This window comes from Pongo abelii, chromosome 4, assembly GCF_028885655.2.
Source record: "Pongo abelii isolate AG06213 chromosome 4, NHGRI_mPonAbe1-v2.0_pri, whole genome shotgun sequence".
NCBI lineage: Eukaryota > Metazoa > Chordata > Mammalia > Primates > Hominidae > Pongo > Pongo abelii.
Window position 1 is genome coordinate 131,830,962 of NC_071989.2, and position 19,135 is coordinate 131,850,096.

At 35.3% G+C, this 19,135-nt stretch overlaps 1 protein-coding gene across 1 annotated transcript in view; it reads left to right on the forward strand.

The window, feature by feature from the left end:
* The window catches only part of CSNK1G3 (casein kinase 1 gamma 3), a gene marked incomplete at its 5' end in the record, with an annotated part of 70,128 nt that overhangs the window by 19,665 nt on the left and 31,328 nt on the right, over positions 1-19,135 (forward strand). The window contains 2 exon segments of the mRNA NM_001133418.1: positions 8,103-8,251; positions 10,515-10,749. Coding sequence (NP_001126890.1) covers positions 8,103-8,251; positions 10,515-10,749 — 384 coding nt within the window.

Genomic DNA, 19,135 nt, shown 5'->3' on the forward strand with positions numbered 1-19,135 from the left:
AACACAAGTCCCATAGTCTCTGGAATGAGAGTGGAAAAAACATATTTATGTTATTACAAAATAATTTTGATATTACTGACTTCCTGCAAGGGTCTCACGGACCACCCCTGTCCTCAAGAGCTTCAGGCCACATGTTGAAAACTGTTGACCTAGGAGTATAAGCATTTGTGCTAAAGGTTAAGAATGCCTTAATGCAAAATTACCCTAAAAAAAAGATAGGGTGATACTGTGTGATAATTCTGTACTTAGCATTTCTAGCCACGATTTAGGTTTTCTTAATTAGAGCTGTTTAAATTAAATCAGGAAGTTTAAATTTCCTAATAAGTTTGTTAGTACTTTTGTTCTAATTCTTCCTATTTGTGTTAGGCTGTTCTTGTGTTGCTATAACGAAATGCTGGAGTCTGGGTAATTTATAAGAAAAGAGGTTTAATTGGCTAACGGTTCTGTAGGCTGTATAGGAAGCATGGTGCCAGGCATCTGTTCAGCTTCTGGTAAGGCCTCAGGAAGCGTACAATCATGGCAGAAGGCAAAGGGGAAGCCAGTTATCACGTGGAGAGAGTGGGAGCAAGAGAGAGAGAAAGTGAGGGGGAGGTGCAACACACTTTTAAACCAAATCTCATAAGAACTCAAAATCATGAGAACAGCACAAACCCACGAGGGATCTGCCCCATTGACCCAGTTAACTCCCATCAGGCCCCACCTTCAACACTGAGGATTATAACTCAACGTAAGATTTAGAGGGGACAACACCCAAACTATATCACTATTTTACATTTTACATGAAGAATTCTAGACCTGAAAATGGATCATGATGTTACTGTGAAACGGATCACGATATTATTTCCTTAATGGTCTATGTAACTAATACTTATCTGTAAGTAACTGAAGTATTTAAAAACTTGACACAAAGTACCAAGCAGTCTTTAATAGTTCCTGTGTATTACTGTTGTGTGACCTAATTTTGTTTTGTCACTTAAAGGGAATACCAACATATAAAATGAGATATTTAATGAAGTGAATTTTGGGGGAGTGAGAGTGAGATTGTATTTTCAAATATGTGAATTTTGTATTCATACTCCTTGAGCTTTTCTTGGGGAAAAATAAACTTCTCTTGAAAAGTAAAGATATTGGAAATTATCAGATGTAACTTTCATGAATTCACAGTGGATAGCTTTTTATATTAGTGTCAAATAAAAATAATTTTAGAACCACTGGAATGGGTGGAGTAAGATTTTATAATTGAAAATTCTCCAGGTGTAAGAACAAACCTTCTTTCTGAGCCTCTCATGCCCTCTTTTTCCTTACCTCTCCCATTTCTAAAAGATCTCTACCTTGTGATCTAACCTACCATTTATGTTGCTGTGGTGATTTTGGTTTGTTTTTGCTTAGGGTATACCCTGCCTCAACCTCTGTTTGTTAATTGCAATTCTTCTTAACTCTTAAAAATTTAAGTTGTTTGCTCAGTGATAAAAAAAACTGTCCAGACTTGTTCTGGGAAATAAAATTATAGTTTGGTGTAAATATCATTTTAAGTCTTTCTTTGTGGTCCTAGAATCTTTAAAGTAAGCACTTTTTTTCCTGATTGCAAAAATAGCATACGTTCATAATAAAAATTAGGAAAAGTTTTAAAAAAAAGTGAAGGTAGAAATCACCAGTGCTTCCAGTAATGTTAGCTTTTTGCTTTTTTCTTGTGTTATCTTTTCTATTCGTATATATGTTTAATGATTGTATTAGTCCGTTTTCTTGCTGCTGATAAAGACATACCCGAGACGGGGCAATTTACAAAAGAAAGGTTTATTAGACTTACAGTTCCATGTGGCTGGGGAGGCCTCACAATCATGGTGGAAGGTGAAAGGCACATCTCACTGGCAGACAAGAGCTTGTGCAGGCAAACTCCCATTTTTAAAGCCATCAGATCTTGTGAGACTCATTCACTATTACGAGAACAGTACAGGAAAGACCCAGTCCCATAATTCAGTCATCTCCCACTGGGTTCCTCCCACGACATGTGGAATTGTGGGAGTTACGATTCAAGGTGAGATTTGGGTGGGGTCACAGCCAAACCATACCAGTGACTCATTAGAAATATTTTAAGGCCAGGCGTGGTGGCTCACGCCTGTAATCCCAGCACTTTGGGAGGCTGAGGTGGGTGGATCACTTGAGGTCTGGAGTTTGAGACCATCCTGGCCAGCATGGGGAAACCCTGTCTCTACTAAAAATACAATAAAAAGATGAGCTGGGCATGGTGGCAGGTGCCTATAATCCCAGCTATTTTGGGAGGCTGAGGCAGGAGAATCACTTGAACCGTGAAGCGGAGGTTGTGGTGAGCTGAGATCGCACCACTGTATTCCAGCCTGGGCAATAAAGTGAGACTCCATTTAAAAAAAAAAATTTTTAAAGTAATACATGGTTTAAAACAACAAAAATTTTATTCAGCAGTATTATAAGAATTAAGTAATAAAAGTTTGTCTTTCATAGTTATCTCCAAAGATAGTCAAAGTCTGTATTATATTCCGTAATATCGGTATGGCATATTAGGTTGGTGCAAACATAATTGCAGTTTTGGGCTGTGAATTTTAAATCATTATGACTGGTCTCAAGCACATCTTTATTAATCAAAATAGGAACCATTACAGTCAACATATTTTTGCCAACAAGAAATAAGTGTTTATTCGTGTAGCATAAAAATCGGTGCTTCGGGATTTGATGAACTCTTGGAAAGCATTTTTACTGCATCTTTCTGGTTGTGGAAATGTTTTCCCTGCAAAAGGTTGTCAAGATGCTTGAAGAAGTAGTAGTTGGTTGGCAAGAGGTCAGGTGAATATGGCAGATGAGGCAAAACGTCATAGCCCAATTTGTTCAACTTTTGAAGCATTGGTTGTGCGATGTGCGGTCGGTGTTGTGGTGGAGATGAATTGGGTCCTTTCTGTTGATCAATGTCAGCTGCAGGCATTGCAGTTTTCGGTGTATCTCATTGATTTGCTGAGGATACTTCTCAGATGTAATGGTTTCGCTGGGATTCAGAAAGCTGCAGTGGATCAGACCAGCAGCCGACCACCAAATGTGACTATGACCTTTTTTTGGTGCAAGTTTGGCTCTGGGAAGTGCTTTGGAGCTTCTTCTCCATCCAACCACTGGGCTGGTTGTCACCGGTTGCCATGTAAAATCCACTCTTTGTCTCACATCACAATCCGATTGAGAAATGGTTCATTGTTGTTGTGTAAAATAAGAGAAGATGACACTTCAAAATGATGTTTTTTAAAAAATGTTTGCTCAGCTCATGAGGCACCCACTAATCAAGCTTTTTCACCTTTCCAATTTGCTTCAAATGCTGAACGACCATAGAAAGGTCGACGTTGAGTTCTTTGGCAACTTCTTGTGTAGTTGTAAAAGGATCAGCTTTGATGATTGCCCTCAGTTGGTCATTGTCTGCCTCTGATGGCCAACCACTATGCTCCTCATCTTCAAGGCTCTTGTCTCCTTTGTAAAACTTCTTGAACTGCCACTGCACTCTGTTTGTTAGCAGTTCCTGGGCCAAATGCATTGTTGATGTTGCATGTTGTTTCCACTGCTATACGACCCATTTTTGAACTCGAATAAGAAAATCACTCAAATTTGCTTTTTGTCTAACATCATTTCCATAGTCTAAAATAAATTTAAACAGCAAGTAATAAGTCATTAGCAAAATACATAAAAAGAGAAACACGCATTAAAATGATGTATAACATGATGACATTTAAGAATGTATTCCAGTATCAAACAGCAATTTCCAACAATGCAAAAACTTCAATTACATTTGCACCAAGCTAATAATTTGTTTAATTAGCTTAGAGTTGGTAGATTTTTAGGTAGCTGCCAATTATTTTTGTAACTGTAACAAACAATGAAGCTTGAACATGATTATGTGCATACTTATGCTTACTTTGAAAATGATAGGGTAATTTTCCTCCAAAAGCAAAAGGATAGAGTAATTTTCCTCCAAAAACAAAAGGATAGGGTAATTTTCCTCCAAAAATGTGCTGCTTTCTGTTCTCATCAATGTTTTAACCCACAACTTTGTCAGTCTTGACTAATTAATTTTTAAATTATGAATATGCCTTTGAAACTACACCAAAATTTGACAAGTGGTCATTTCTTAAAGGTCAGTTACAATGTAGACTATAGAAGTCATACCAAAAAACTTTTTCTACTCTCATACATTAAAATCCATTGTAGTTTGAATGAACCATTTGTGACTACATGCATTGTCTTTTGGAGGACACCGGTTCATTGAGTTATGCATGTATTTCAAATACTAACACATTTCACTACCCAACATTAAATCATAATAGCTAATATCACTATAATTTCATCAGAACAAGCTTTTAAGTATTGGAAAACTGTCAAGGTCATCATAGCATATAAAAATTTTTACAAAATTCGAATTGCTTGAAAGCTTTATTATTGGTAATAAATGTCAGTTTTTCTTGAAGTAAGAGTCTCTTCATTCATTCTTGAGAATGCTTTTTATTTATTTATTTATTTTGCTTCATTGTACTCTTGAAAAGATAAAAGTGGATGTTCTTGTCTTGCTCTCAGTCATTAATGGAAAGCATACAGTCTTTCACCATTAAATGTGATGTTAGCTGGTAGCTTTTCCTAGATTCCCTTTATCAGATTTAGAAACCTTCTATTCCAAATTTTTGAGTGTTATATCAAATGCTTTCTTAGCACCCATTAAGATGATCTTAGGGTTTTTGCCATTTCTTCTTTTATTATGGTGAATTATATTGGTGGATTTTTTAATATTAACCGAACTTTGTATTCCTGGATTAAAACATTCTTAGCATGGTTCCTCATTCACTTATGTATCCGTACTGCCCAACCCAGTCCCATAAAGATATAGTATATGTTCAGTAAGTATTTGTTCAATTAATTAAGACAGTGAAATTCCCTAAATGGTTTTCCTGTTTTGGAAACTGTTGAAAACTTGAAAAAACCAGTCATTTTATAAACCAAAACATACTGCTATCTGTCTTATTCAGAAGTCATTTTTCAACAGCGTTAACTATTGGGAATATAGATGGTGATTCAGAAGGAAGTAGAGAACCTTTTGACAGTCCTTTCTTTTTTTTTTTCTTTTTGAAACAGAGTCTTGCTGTGTCAGCCAGGCTGGAGTGCAGTGGCACGATCTTGGCTCACTGCAACCTCCACCTCCTGGGTTCAAGCAGTTCTCCTGCCTCAGCCTCCCAAGTAGCTGGCATTACAGGTGCACGCCACCATGCCTGGCTGTTTTGTATTTTTAGTAGAGATAGGGTTTCCCCATGTGGGCCAGGCTAGTTTTGAACTCCTGACCTCAAGTGACCCACTGGCCTCAGCCTCCCAAAGTGCTGGGATTACAGGCATGAGCTACTGTGCCCAGCTGACAGTCCTTTCATTGAAGAAGTTCAAAACCATTTTATTTTTACATTTTGTATATAGTTCTAACAAGCTTTGATCTGGTTTCCATGCACCCTGCATATCAGAAGTAACAAACTGGAGTGGACTAAGTTATTAGAGATTGTTAAATTGAGAGGATGTAAATTAACAACTTTCAGTGGCAGAGAGGGGGAAAAAGCATTATGGAAAGAATTTTCAAAGCTTAGTAGCTGAGAGCTATCAATGTTGTGGTAGCTGAGAGCTGTCTGTAAATCTTAATTGTATCTCCAGCTTCTTAATGTATATAGCATTGTAAAAGCAGGATTTTAGGGTTGGAATAAACTTAACAAGGCTCTCATTCCCTGTTTCTGAACCTTTTCTCTGCCTTTACACATGTGAGGGGTAGATATGACAAATACATATAAGAGTGGCTGTGGTAGGAGTGTCTTTAATTCCCAGTAGCAAGAGGAGATGGGACAAGCGTGTGTGATGTGTGTTTGCAGGGGGTGCTGATATATACACATTGCGGTGTATAGAATCTCCATTTCTGGGGAGGGTACCATGTATGCAGTTTGAATTTGTATCCATTCCTGCTATGATTACACTATCTTTTTTTTGTTTGTTTTTTGAGAAGGAGTCTTGCTCTGTCGCCCATGCTGGAGTGCAGTGGCGCAATCTCGGCTCTCTGCAATCTCTGCCTCGGGTTCAAGCAATTCTCCTACCTCAGCCTCCCGAGTAGCTGAGACTACAGTGATTACACTAGCTTACATTCCCACCTGCAAATGTTCTGCTGCCTCACTCATTCATATCCGAGAAATACTTGTCTTATCCAAATCACTAATATTATAATAGATAAGTAAACTGAGGCCCACTTGAGAGGTTGAATGACAAGCTAGCCACACAGCTGATGAATATTAGGTTAGACTAAGAATGTAGTTTTCTTGGTTTTTAGTTCAGTGTTTTCTGTTCTGTCCTGCAATGATTTATATTCAAAATAATAGGGTAAATAATAAGAATGTTATATTTAAAAAACGTTTTATTAAAAAGAATGGGAAGTTTTCATTAGATTTGTTTTCTCTTTCAATATACTGAAAAAAATCACTTGGAAGTAAAACTGAGACATTTGTGGTGGAAGAAGTTCATTTTTTCATGCTAATAGATAAATGCAGTGTTAAGTGTCAAACTAAAAGAGAGGGAGACTGTCTAAAAGAAAATGATAGTTATTTAGGAGTGGGTATTACAATGGGAATATATGTGAGTATATTCAGGGAGATGAAGACAAGAGTTTTTAAAGGAAAAATGAGGAGGGTCACATAAGTTGTTTTGAGAGAGTTACCCTTGGCTACAAGGATCATTAACAAGAATGGCGTCAGTCCGAAGTTGGACAGGCAGTTCCTGGGCAGATGTCCTCACAGAGTAATTTTTTGTGAGGTTGTGGTGGCTTTTGTTCCAGGTTGTGGTTTTTGCAGTCTTTTGTGGTAGTTCTTATCAGGCGTATATATGTGTGAGAACCCTCCCTTCATCTCCTTCCCTAGCTCTGTTTGTCAGGGTTTTAATACAAGTGACTCTGTTTTGATTCTGACAACTTCCATATAAAGTAAATTGATCACTTACATTTCAGTTTATTGGTAATCTGTTAATTCTGAAAATAAAATACAGATGACTTCATATTTGGAGTTCGTATTATTCAGACTTCATATTTGGAGTTTGTATTATTCTATATAGCTTCATAATGAATTGTTACTATCTCTTACTGGCTTAAGATGAAAGACTTTATTATCTCACAATTTCTATGGGTCAGGAATACGGGCATGGCTTAGCTGGGTCTTCTGTTTAGAGTCTTACCATGTGGAAATTAAGGTGTAAGCCTGGACTACAATCTTACATGAGCCTCAGTGCTCTCTTCCAAGTTCACTGATTCTTGTCAGAATTCAATTCCTCGTGGCAATAGAACTGTGGCCCTTACTTCCTCGAGGATTCCTAGCTGGCGTGTGGCTCCCTCCACTGCATGGTGGTTTGCTACTTTTAAGGCCAGCAGGAGAGTTTCTCTGCTGTTTCCAATATCTCTGACTTCTAGACCGTCTTTTTAAAGGCTCACCTGAATAGGTCAGGTCCACCAGGATTCTCTTCCTTTTGATCAACTTACAGTCAACTGATAGGAGCCTTAATTGCATTTGCCATATAAGTTAGCCTGGTCACAATAGCGAGATCCCAGGAATCATGCTTACATTCAAAGGGAGGGGTTTATACAAGGTGTATAAGCCAGAGGATGGGAATCTTGACAGTGGTGATCTTAGCAGTATACCTATCACATGGTTATTAAAACCAGTAGTGACTCTCTTGTTCAATAGAGCTGGAATCTTTCCTATGTGCTAAGCCTTTCTCCAGGCTGTGGAAATATAAAGCTAAAAAGCCCAGCTTTTGTCCAAACAGTAATAAGGTGGTAGAGAGAAACAATGAAGTACTGTTTATAATGTAATTCAGTCATGCAGCTGCAATAGAGGTGTCTCCAGGCTACAATGTGAACATCAAAGAGAAGGTATTGGGAGGTTGGGAGGTTTGGTCAGGAAAAGTATGTGTCTGGAAAGAGTGGTAGTACTGCTTTAGTTCTTGAAACTATAAAATTTTAAATATCAGTTTTTAAGAGGAAAACCTTAGTATTTAAGATGATGAAATTATTAAAATGAGTATTTCTTTTCCCCCAGATGGTATACCTCAAGTTTACTATTTCGGCCCTTGTGGTAAATACAATGCTATGGTGCTGGAACTGCTGGGACCTAGTTTGGAAGACTTGTTTGACTTGTGTGACAGAACATTTTCTCTTAAAACAGTTCTCATGATAGCTATACAACTGGTAAGTAAAATAAGGTATTTGAAGTTGTTTGAACAATTACATGGTTGTTGGTCCCAAATTCATATTAAAAGTTTAAAGTTCTGTGATATTGTCTTACAGAGCATTTGACCTAATACAAATGTTTCTACTTTTCATATTGTCTTTCTGGGATCCATATAACTTAAAATAACTGAGTCAAGTATATTTTATTTGTATAAAAACTAATAATTGCTTTAAGATCAAAATGCTCAGTTTGCAAATTAAGTTGTTGCTAGCCATTTCTTCATATAAAAGATGAATACTTCAAAAGAGAATCCTCAGAAACATAGATTTTTTTTTTTTTTTTGAGACGGAGTCTTGCTTTGTTGTCCAGGCTGGAGAGCAGTGGCGAGATCTTGGCTCACTGCAACCTCCGCCTCCTGGGTTCAAGCGATTCTCCTGCCTCAGCCTCCCGAGTAGCTGGGACAACAGGTGCATGCCACTACGCCCGACCAATTTTTTGTATTTTTTGTAGAGACAGGGTTTCACCATGTTAGTCAGGATGGTCTCGATCTCCTGACCTTGTGATCCGCTGGCCTTGGCCTTCCAAAGTTCTGGGATTACAGGCGTGAGCCACCGTGCCCGGCCAGAAACATGGATTCTTAATTTTGGTAATAGACTTTATGACCTGGAAAAACAAGAGGCAAATTAATGAGAGAGTTTTGATAAACTACTTAGACTTCAGGGAATCCGTTGGATAACAATTAGAGAGTGATTTTAAGGCAGTTTTGAAATAAATGCCAATAGAAGTGTGCTGCAGAAGTCTTAAAATTGTTTTTATTCATTGACTCATTAATTCCACTTCTACAAATTTATTCCACAAATTTATTCTACAAATTTATTCCAAAATAATTCTACAAATTAATTCCACTTCTACAAATTTATCCTGTGGATGTTTTCATAGGTACTTAAAGCTTTATATGAAAGGATGTTTATAATAAAAAAATGAGAAGCAACCCAAATGTGCAGAAATAACAGGGTTAATTGAATAAATTAATATCCAGAGGAAAATATGCAGCTATTAAAAAGTGCATATTAAAGATTGTTTCATAGGCTAGGTGTGGTGGCTTGTGCCTTTAATCCCAGCACTTTGGGAGGCTGAGGCTAGAGGATCACTTGAGCCCAGGAGTTCAAGATCAATCTGGGCAACATAGTGTGATTCTGTCTCTACAAAAAAAAAAATTAAAAAAAAAATAAGCCAGGTGTGGTGGTGTGCTTGTGTAGTCCCAGCTGCTGAGGAGGTTGAGGCAAGAGGATCGCTTGAGCCTGGAGGTTAAAGGTTGAAGCTGCAATGAGCTATGCGTTCCATCCTGGGTGGCAGAGTGAGACCCTGTCCCCGCCCCCACACACAAAACATCAAAAAACCAAACAACTGCCCCCAAACAAAACAAAACAAAGAATATTTCATGACCTTGAAAATTCTCTTATCATTAATTAAGAATATATAGACATAGAATATTGTATATTATATGCTGCAGAGTTTGTTAAACAAACTAGAATGGCCTGTGTAACCATATGTTTACATTGCATTGTTAACCATGATTATCACTAAATGAAGCAGTTTTATTTTCTTATTTGTAATACTCTATTTTATGACAGTTTGTACAATGAACATTGAGAATCTGTAAAATAATTAACAAAAATGAGCTATATTATTAATATTAGAGTTGGATTTCAGACTTTTCTAGCTTTATGATCTTTCTAGCTTTAAGATTAATCATTTTTAAATGTTTAATACCTAGGAAAAAGTAAGGGAAACATGTTATGAAAAAGAAAAAGATACTGAATAGTACTGTTGTTTTTATTTAATAGTTTAGACTCTTAAGTCTCTTTAATATACTTGTAAAAGTTGCTTGGTTATTGAACTGATAAGGAAGACTATATTGCAATGTTTTGCATATGTCTGCTTATACTTTTGGGTTCAAGGTCTTATATCAATATGGCTTTTTGATTTTATGAAGTAGCATCTTCTGAAAGTGTTCATTGAATCAGGCTTACTGATATGAAAGGAATTCATAATTCACATACTGTCGTTTAGCAGTGACCATAATAGTAAAGGCAAAGATTTTAAATTGCAATTTGCTATGTGAAGAACAATAGGCTGACATCATTTTACTTTTAAAGGGTTGAAACAATTTCCGATTTATTTCTTTTGTATGTTTTCATTCTGTCTTGCCTTTATCATACTTGCTTAGGCTAGTCAAAGCCCAAAATAAAATTTCTCTTCTTTTTTTCTTAAACCAAGATTTCTCGCATGGAATATGTCCATTCAAAGAACTTGATATACAGAGATGTAAAACCTGAGAACTTCTTAATAGGACGACCAGGAAACAAAACCCAGCAAGTTATTCACATTATAGATTTTGGTTTGGCAAAAGAATATATTGATCCGGAGACAAAGAAACACATACCATACAGAGAACACAAGAGCCTTACAGGAACAGCTAGATATATGAGCATAAACACACATTTAGGAAAAGGTATGTGTACCTTTCGTAAGTATGGAAGTTTGAATTTAGCAGCTGTGCTAACACTGTGAGTTTTTATTTGTTATGGTTCAGTTTTTGCAGATTATAATAGCTTTTATATAATTTTCATTTATCACATCTACCTAGTTTACTTTCACTTATATTTTAATAAAACTCTTTGAAAGTAAGTTACTATAGAGTAAATGAGTGACAGCTATCTTTACATTCACTGTATTTTCTGTATTTATATAACTTGAAGTGTTCAACTTTGATACAGTTATGGGGATGCATTTAATTATTTCTCACAAAATATGAGAGAATACCAAATTTTAACTGAATTCAGTGCATGTGGAAGTTTTGGATTGAGACTATAGCTCTCCAATATGGCTAGCCACAGAAATAGCAACTAGTCTAATAAGTATACTGCTAACAGCATATACCTTAGAGGTGGGCAGAGCTGGCTTACCTGTATGCTAACTATGACTTCGGACAAGTTTAACCTTTTTAAGGGGTTTCTTATTGGTAAAAAGAGTAAAACAATATCAACTTCACAGGATTTTGTATAGCATTCTTCCTTCACCCAGGTTCATATTTATCATATCCCTTAAATCATTTTCATCTGGAACAGTTCCTCAGTCATTCTTTATGGTTCATGACCTTAATATTTTTTAGGAGCACAGGCTGTTTTATAGGATATCTCCAATTTGGGTCTGTTATTTCTTTTTGACTAGATTTGGGTAGGCATTTTGAGCACAAATGTCACAGAAGTGATGTGTTCTTAGTGCATCATGTTGGGATCACTTGCTTGGATGATATCTGCCAAATTTCTCTACTGAAAAGTTTCTTGTAGTTAGATTTTGGGATTATGTAAACATGTTGTTCCTCATCAGATTTTTACCCTCTAGATTTAGCATCCATAGATGATTTTCTAACTCCATTATTTCTAATATTTACATTTCCTTATTTGTCAGTTGATATTCTAATGTCAGCAGAAGCTTTCCCTTCTCCCCCAGTTATTGACTTATGTCTATATGAACTTATTAATTCTTATCTTATGTAATGTAATGTATTGAATGCATTATCATTATTTATTTTGATAGCCAAAGGGTTCCAGATTTGGCCACCGGTTGCTCCTTCAAGCTGGCTTCTCTGTCCTTTTGACGTGTTCTCGTGAATCTTTGAGTACTTTCTTTCTTTTGGTTCAGCAAGTTCTTATAAACAAACTCATCTTGCAGTTTCTCTTCTGCAGCCCCATAATCAGTCCTTTTCTCCAAGAAGTTCTGAATCCTTTTATTGGATAATGGTATTTAGAAACCAAGATTTGGCCACTGGATATGCTCATTACTGTGGTATGTTGTTACTGCCAGGCCCTTTTTGCAGCAGAACTAGGAAATGTTTGTGCATATATGTATATACATACACACATAGAAATATGCCTACATGTATATATATATATACACACACACAGACATACATACGTTAATATCTGTTAAAAATTTTGAGTTTATACTGATACACTTTTAATTTCAGTCTGTCAGTACAAAATAGTATTTCCCTTTTCTGTATTTGTAATTCCCATCCCTTTTCCATATTTGTATCTTTTTTTTTTAACCAACAGTGAGAAATCTGGCTATCACTACTTATAATATATTTACTTGTTTTTAAAAGCTGAGGATACTCAGAAAGTAGTTTCAGATTGCCAAATGATACCACTTTATATAGCAAGTCTAATAGAATTATAACATTTGTAATTCTTATTTTAGTGAAGAGTTTTTTTTTATTTGAAGTAAAATTTACATTGGGTAAAATATACAACATTTGATTATATAATTTATGAGTATTGATGAATGTGCATACTATGTAACCCACACACTATCAAGATTTAGAACACTATTATTATCCTATATACTTCCATTTTACCCGTCTTAGTCATTCCCCTCCTTTTCTAGAAGCAATCACTGATCTGATTTCTATCACAACAGATGAGTTTTGCTGATTCTATTACTTAATAGAAATAGAACCATCCAACTTCTTTTGGTTGGGATAATGTCTTTAAGATTCATTTATGTTGTTGCAAGTATCAGTAGTTTATTCTTTTTTAATGCTAAGTCATATTCCATTGCATAAACATATCACAAACTGCTTATCCATTCGAGTGTTGATGGAGATTTGGATTAAGTTTTTGACTTATGAATAAAACTTGTATAATATTCTTACAAATCTTTTTGTGGGCATATTTTTCAGTTTGGTCCTATGGCAGGTATTATTTAACTTTATAAGAAACTGCCTGTCTGTTCTTGGGAGTGTTCATACCTTGTTTTATTTCCACCAGTAATGAATGAGAATTTTGTTTGTTTCATATTCTTGACAACATTTAGAGTTGTCAGTCTTTTTCATTGTAGCTATTCTAGTGGCCAAGGGGTGGTCTTTTAATTCCTTGTGATTATTGTTTCTGAGATCTGTTTCATGTATTTATTGGCTATTTGTATATCTTCTTTTGATTGTGTGTGTGATTTGTGTGTGTGATGAGACACACAAAAGTGTGTGTCATTTCATTAATTTACAGAGTTCTTTATATATTCTGGGTATAATTATTTTGTCATATATATGTATTGTGAGGAATTTCTTTCAGTCTTTGCTTGCCTATTCATTTTCTTAATGGTATCTTTTGATGAGCAGAACTGTTAAATATTTTTGAAGTCTAGTTTATCAGTTTTTTTGTTTATGGTTATTGCCTTTTGAATTCTAACAAATCTTTACCTTCATGTAATAAGGTAAACAAATCTTTACCTTCATTACATTTTATGCTTTCTTCTAGAACTTTATAGTTTTAGCCTTTTATATCTGTGATCCATCAGAATTGATTTTTTATATGGTGTGAGATAGGGGTTGAGGTTCTTTATATGATATATTCTTTCCTATTGAATTACCTTAGTGTGTTTCTTAAAAAGTCAATTCTAGATTATATTTGCCACATTCAGTATTCACATCAGAGAAAGTACAAACTTAATTATCTGCTTTTAGATATTATTCTGCTTTCAGATGCTATTAGACATCTCACAACAGATAGACAGAAATGTGAACCAATCAGTATATATCCATCACTGCTGCTCAAAAGTACCTTCAAATATAGAATCACAGATTTGGACAGGATCTTGGAGGTCGTCTAATCCAACTTTCAGATCCTGATCTTAGCTTTTCCTCTAAACATTCTCCCCAGCTTTAGCTATTCTATAGAGCATGTCCCTGCTCTGCCTCTCAATCGTAACTCAATAGGATGTGGCATCTTTCCTGACAGCCGACCTGACTGTAGGCTTATGGTATTTTTTTCTTTTCAGACATCTGAAATGCCTGAAAAATGTAAATTTGCTGTTTTTTTTTTTTTTTAAGAAAAGTAAGTTTCAAATATTTAAAATTATAAAACACAAGTTTTATTCAGTTAATATATTCAGGGAGTAGCTTTCAATAGCTGACTTTCCTGATAGATTTAAAAATATGATTGGGTAGCTATACAACTTTTGGGGTTGTGACTTCTATTAAAACCAGGCAAACCTATATTTATTTACATGTTCAGTGTCTGTGAGAAATTTTCATTTTATGGGAGTTGTTAACAGACTATTTTATAACAACTAACAAAGGTTCACCACTATTTTATTGTGAGACATGAAGTCACAGCTTCCTTAGGGCCTAATGTTCCTTATCTGAACAATGGTAAATGTAACAGCATTCTATTTGTAGAAATGGCGAAGTGAGTGTGATATGTTTGTCATTGTTAGGAAAAGTCATCAGTACCGGGGAAATGAGATTTAACTATTATAGTAATCTCTCTTTACTCCTCTTTCAGGAATAAAATAAAAATGTATTTATTTGGCAGGTATAGCAAACAACGAATGCTTAATGTTTACTTTTCCCCATTTATAAACACTCTGCTTCTCAGTTTTCATGTAAAACTCAGGAGTAGGTGCATAATATTAACAGATAAAAAATTTTGTTTCTAAGATTACATGAATTCCTATTTAAAAAATTAAGAGTAAGCTAAGGTAAAATGAGTTTGGATGCTCAGGAATTAAAACATTTGGCAAATTGCGATGCCTTTGGATATGGAATACATAGTGGTGTTTTAAGTTTAGAGTACTTGGTTTTGTGAGGAGTCAGGAAGAGATAAAGAAGGAAAAGGAGCAGAGAAAACATGGCCTTTTAATGTGATTTTAATTTGTGCATATCCTATTTCTGCCCTCCCTACTTCGCCTGGATCTTGGTGATTACTTTTAAAGCCTTATTCGTTCACCCATCTTTCCATCCATTCATTCATTCTTAGGCACTCAAGGACTTCTTGCTCACATGAACTTTTCAAAATAGAGAGTTTGGTCAAAGGAACATTATATGGGTTTGTAAGTATTTTTCCTTTTTGGAGACTGACACTATCTTAGACTTAAAAAGGAAAAAGATGTTCCTAATATAATAATATAGAAGAATAGTGTAAAATCACATAATAGGAATTAACATTTTATTCTTGTAGTATCTGTTGATCATAACTAGGTGATTTATGTTCAGAAGGCAGACGTTGCAGTTCACATTTATACCTTTCTTATATCTGCTTAAGTCTCTGTCCAAGATGCAATCTTGATGAAGCTTTGTATTACAGATGTGGATTTCCATGGTGTCCTTGCATGAAAACTTCCTTTAGTGTTGTCATATTGAATTGTTATTCTTGTATCACATCTGATCATGTGTCTGCTTTTTAATATCTTTTTAAAGACTTTTGTCAGCTGCCTTGAACCTCATAATCTTCCTTTGGATGACTATTTTTCCCTTTTATGTCTTCTCTTGTTGAAGTCATTTGATATTAAGTAAATAATGTCTATTTCTCTTTGGTGAGTAGTCTTGAAATAAAAATCAAGTCTTATTTTTAAATTTTTATTGATTATTCAAGAATAAAAAAAACTAGGATTTGAGGGATAAGTTGGGAGTTGCTTTGTAAGTGTTAATAAAAATCTGTGTTCGTAGAAGAATGATGTTTCAAGCTTCTAAGTGGTAAGTTCTCTGAATAGGAGAGAAGGAACCACAGAATTGTGGTGTTCCAAAAGTGCCTTCTTTCTGTGCTATCATTCTGTGGTGTGATTCATATAATTTAATTTCTAGGTTAATTGTCCCAGTTCCTGAGGCCTGCTCTTTAAGCTGCTCACACAGCTTTTTTGCAGTTTAAAAACATGTATTTACATTTTATAATTATATTTTAACAGTTTAAAATGTATTGTGTAATTTCTTGTTAGAGTATAATGAACATAATTGATATTTTCTTGATGTTTCAGGGTGTAGTTTTTTTATATGATTACTGTTATGTAGCAATATTCTCAAGATCAGTTGGAGAAGGTTAGGATGGATATCTTCATCTAAATAAATTTGGAGACAATTTTATTTATACTTTTTAATAGATTCTCTTGTTTTTTTGGGTTTTTTTTTTTTTTTTTTTGGCCTTCACCTGTGTTGTCCCTTACTTTTTGATAGTGTATGTAGTATAGCTACTGCTGGCAACACTTTGCTTTTCTCTACCTTTGATTTACTTCTTTTGACCTTGTCACCAAACTTACTAGAATTATGTCTAAATTGAGAGAACTAGATTTCAAGAGAACTTTAGGAATTAAGTGAATGCATGTACTGGGTTCAGTTGCCCAGAAAACTTTTCTAAGTTTTGTTTATATTACTAGATTAGGTGTTTAGATTAGTGAACTGTTGCTGTGTATTGTCTTGCATAATTGTGTTTTGTTCTTTTCCTTTTTAGGTTTGTTTTCTTTTTTTTTTTTTTTTTAAATCCTTGTTATATAATTTTGAAAACTGAGCTCAATGAATCTTGAGGAAGATGTATTTTTGTTTTTTTTAGGGTAGTGCCAACTAAAGTAACTTTTAATATTTAAGAAGGAAATATAGTGAACCTTTTACTTCCTTGTAGTAGATAATTTTTATCTTTTTTTTACTTATAAGAAATGATTTAAACTTTATTCAGGGAGAATTTTTGTTGTTTAAGCTGTCTTCTTTGTCTTCTCATGTCTGTACTTAGCTTAGCCAACATGTCTTTTGGCCTCATTGTTTTTCATTATGGTAGAAAATGCAGTAGTAAGTTTATTTTTGCAAATATATGCATGTATCATAGAAAACTTCCTGCTTCTGTGTGAGGCGTCGATAAATTTGAGTTAACGAAAAAGGGAATATTTTTCTGTTGAAAATTGAATTGAAATTTCGGTTGAAATGGAAACAGTGCTAGGCAAGTGAGGAATGAAATCTGATCTAAAAAAAGAAAAATAAATAATGTTGAGATATAAGAGTAGAATTTTTAAATAGGAAAGCATTGCAGAATGTTTCCAATCAACATTTGATTAAGTGATGAAATGCTTTCCAAAATGAAAACAAATGCAGACAAGTGGGCTGAAATCTTGCCCTCCACTTATTAGGTACCTAGTTTTGAAGTAGTTGCTTAATCTTTCTGAGCTTTACTTTCCTTATTTGGGATTACAAATAACTGTTTTCAGTGTAGCTGTAATTTCGAAAGATAGTATATATGAAGCATGGACACAGACTCTTAATACGTGTTGATTATTTTGTATGGTACATATATTCCTGAAGAGAAAAATTTTAATTGACTCTTTATGTACCTTTTTAAGTGGTTTCAAGACCTGTTTAAAAGAATCTTTAATGATACCTATTGTAAAGAAGAATAATCACTTTCTGGTTTCTTTAGGTGCTCATACCAAGAGTTCTTATAATGATTCTTGGCCTTGTGGAAAAACATTCGTTTTCAAACAGGCCTTTGTAGTTAAATGCTTTAAAAAATGTGAACAGGGTTTAATAAGGGCCAGATTACTGTTGGGAGATTTTTTTCATGTAAAAGAACTGTTAAAGACCCTAGGGGATGTTCTTTAGTTACTGTGTTTCAAAGAGAAAGCCTTCCTGTGATTTCTGTAACTTACTACATGGTAAAATTTATTTCCAGATATGTCAGTTGGTGAAAGAACACAAAGAAAGGAATTATGAGGGTAAAGAGCATTTCAGACTGAGTTTCAGTAATAGATTTGTTTTACTAGCTAATATTTATGGCTTGAATTTTGAAATGCTTTGTGGGTTATGAGACTAATACTGTTCTCTGATAGAACCATGTAGGCGAGATCCCCTTATGACCGTGGCTTATTGGTACTATGTGGCTAAAGCTTCCCCTTGGATAGAATTCAAAGAGGAATTGCCTTTTATATTGAGTTCCTCTCCTTAACAGAGAGTCTTACTGTAGGGCTCAGCATACTTTTATATGCACGGTATTTTAAGTTTTTTAAACTATATGCATATAATATATAAGTCTTGCATATACATTGATAAATGTATCCCTACATATTTCGTGTTTTTTGATGCTGTTGTAAAGGTATTGGTTTTAAAATTCAATTTTCACTTGTTCATTGTGAGTATAGAAATCCAGTTTTTTTTGTTTTTTTTTTTTTGAGACTGAGTTTTGTTCTTGTTGCCCAGGCTGGAGTGCGATGGCGCGATCTTGGCTCACCACAACCTCCGCCTCCCAGATTCAAGCGATTCTCCTGCCTCAGTCTCCCGAGTAGCTGAGATTACAGGCATGCGCCACCATGCCCGGCTAATTTTTTTTTTGTATTTTTAGTAGAGACAGGGTTTCTCCATGTTGGTCAGGCTGGTCTCGAACTCCCGACCTCAGGTGATCCGCCTGCCTCAGCCTCCCAAAGTGCTGGGATTACAGGCGTGAGCCACCGCGCTCGGCCCAGAAATCCAGTTGATTTTTATTTTTATTTTATAGAGACAGGGTCTTGCTCTGTCGCCCAGGCTGGAATGCAACCATGGCTCCCTGCAATGTCATCCTCCTAGGCTCAAGGAATCCTCCCACCTCAGCCTCCCTAGTAACTGGGACTACAGGTGCATGCCAACACACCCAGCCACCAGCTAATTAAAATTTTTTTTTTGTAAAGTTGGGGTTTCTCTATGTTGCCCAAGCTAGTCTTGAGCTCCTGGTCTCAGGCTATCCTCCTGGCTCAACCCCCCAAAAGTGCTGAGATTACAGGTGTGAGCCACCGAGCCTGGCCCCAGTTGATTTTTATATATTAACCTTATATCCTGTAGCCTTGCTAAAACTTACCTACTAGTTGTAATAGACCTTTTGTAGGTTATTTGGATTTTTCTACGTATAGAATCCTGTTGTCTGCAAAGAGCAATAGTTTTATTTCTTCATTTCCAATCTGAACATCTGTTAATTTTGTTTCTTTGCTTCTCTGTACTGACAAGAACTTCCAGTACAATACTGAATAGAAAGGGTAAGAGTGGACATTTTTGTTCGTTCTTGATCTTAGGAGTGTCTTTTATCATTTAAGAATTATGTTAGTTGACATTTTTC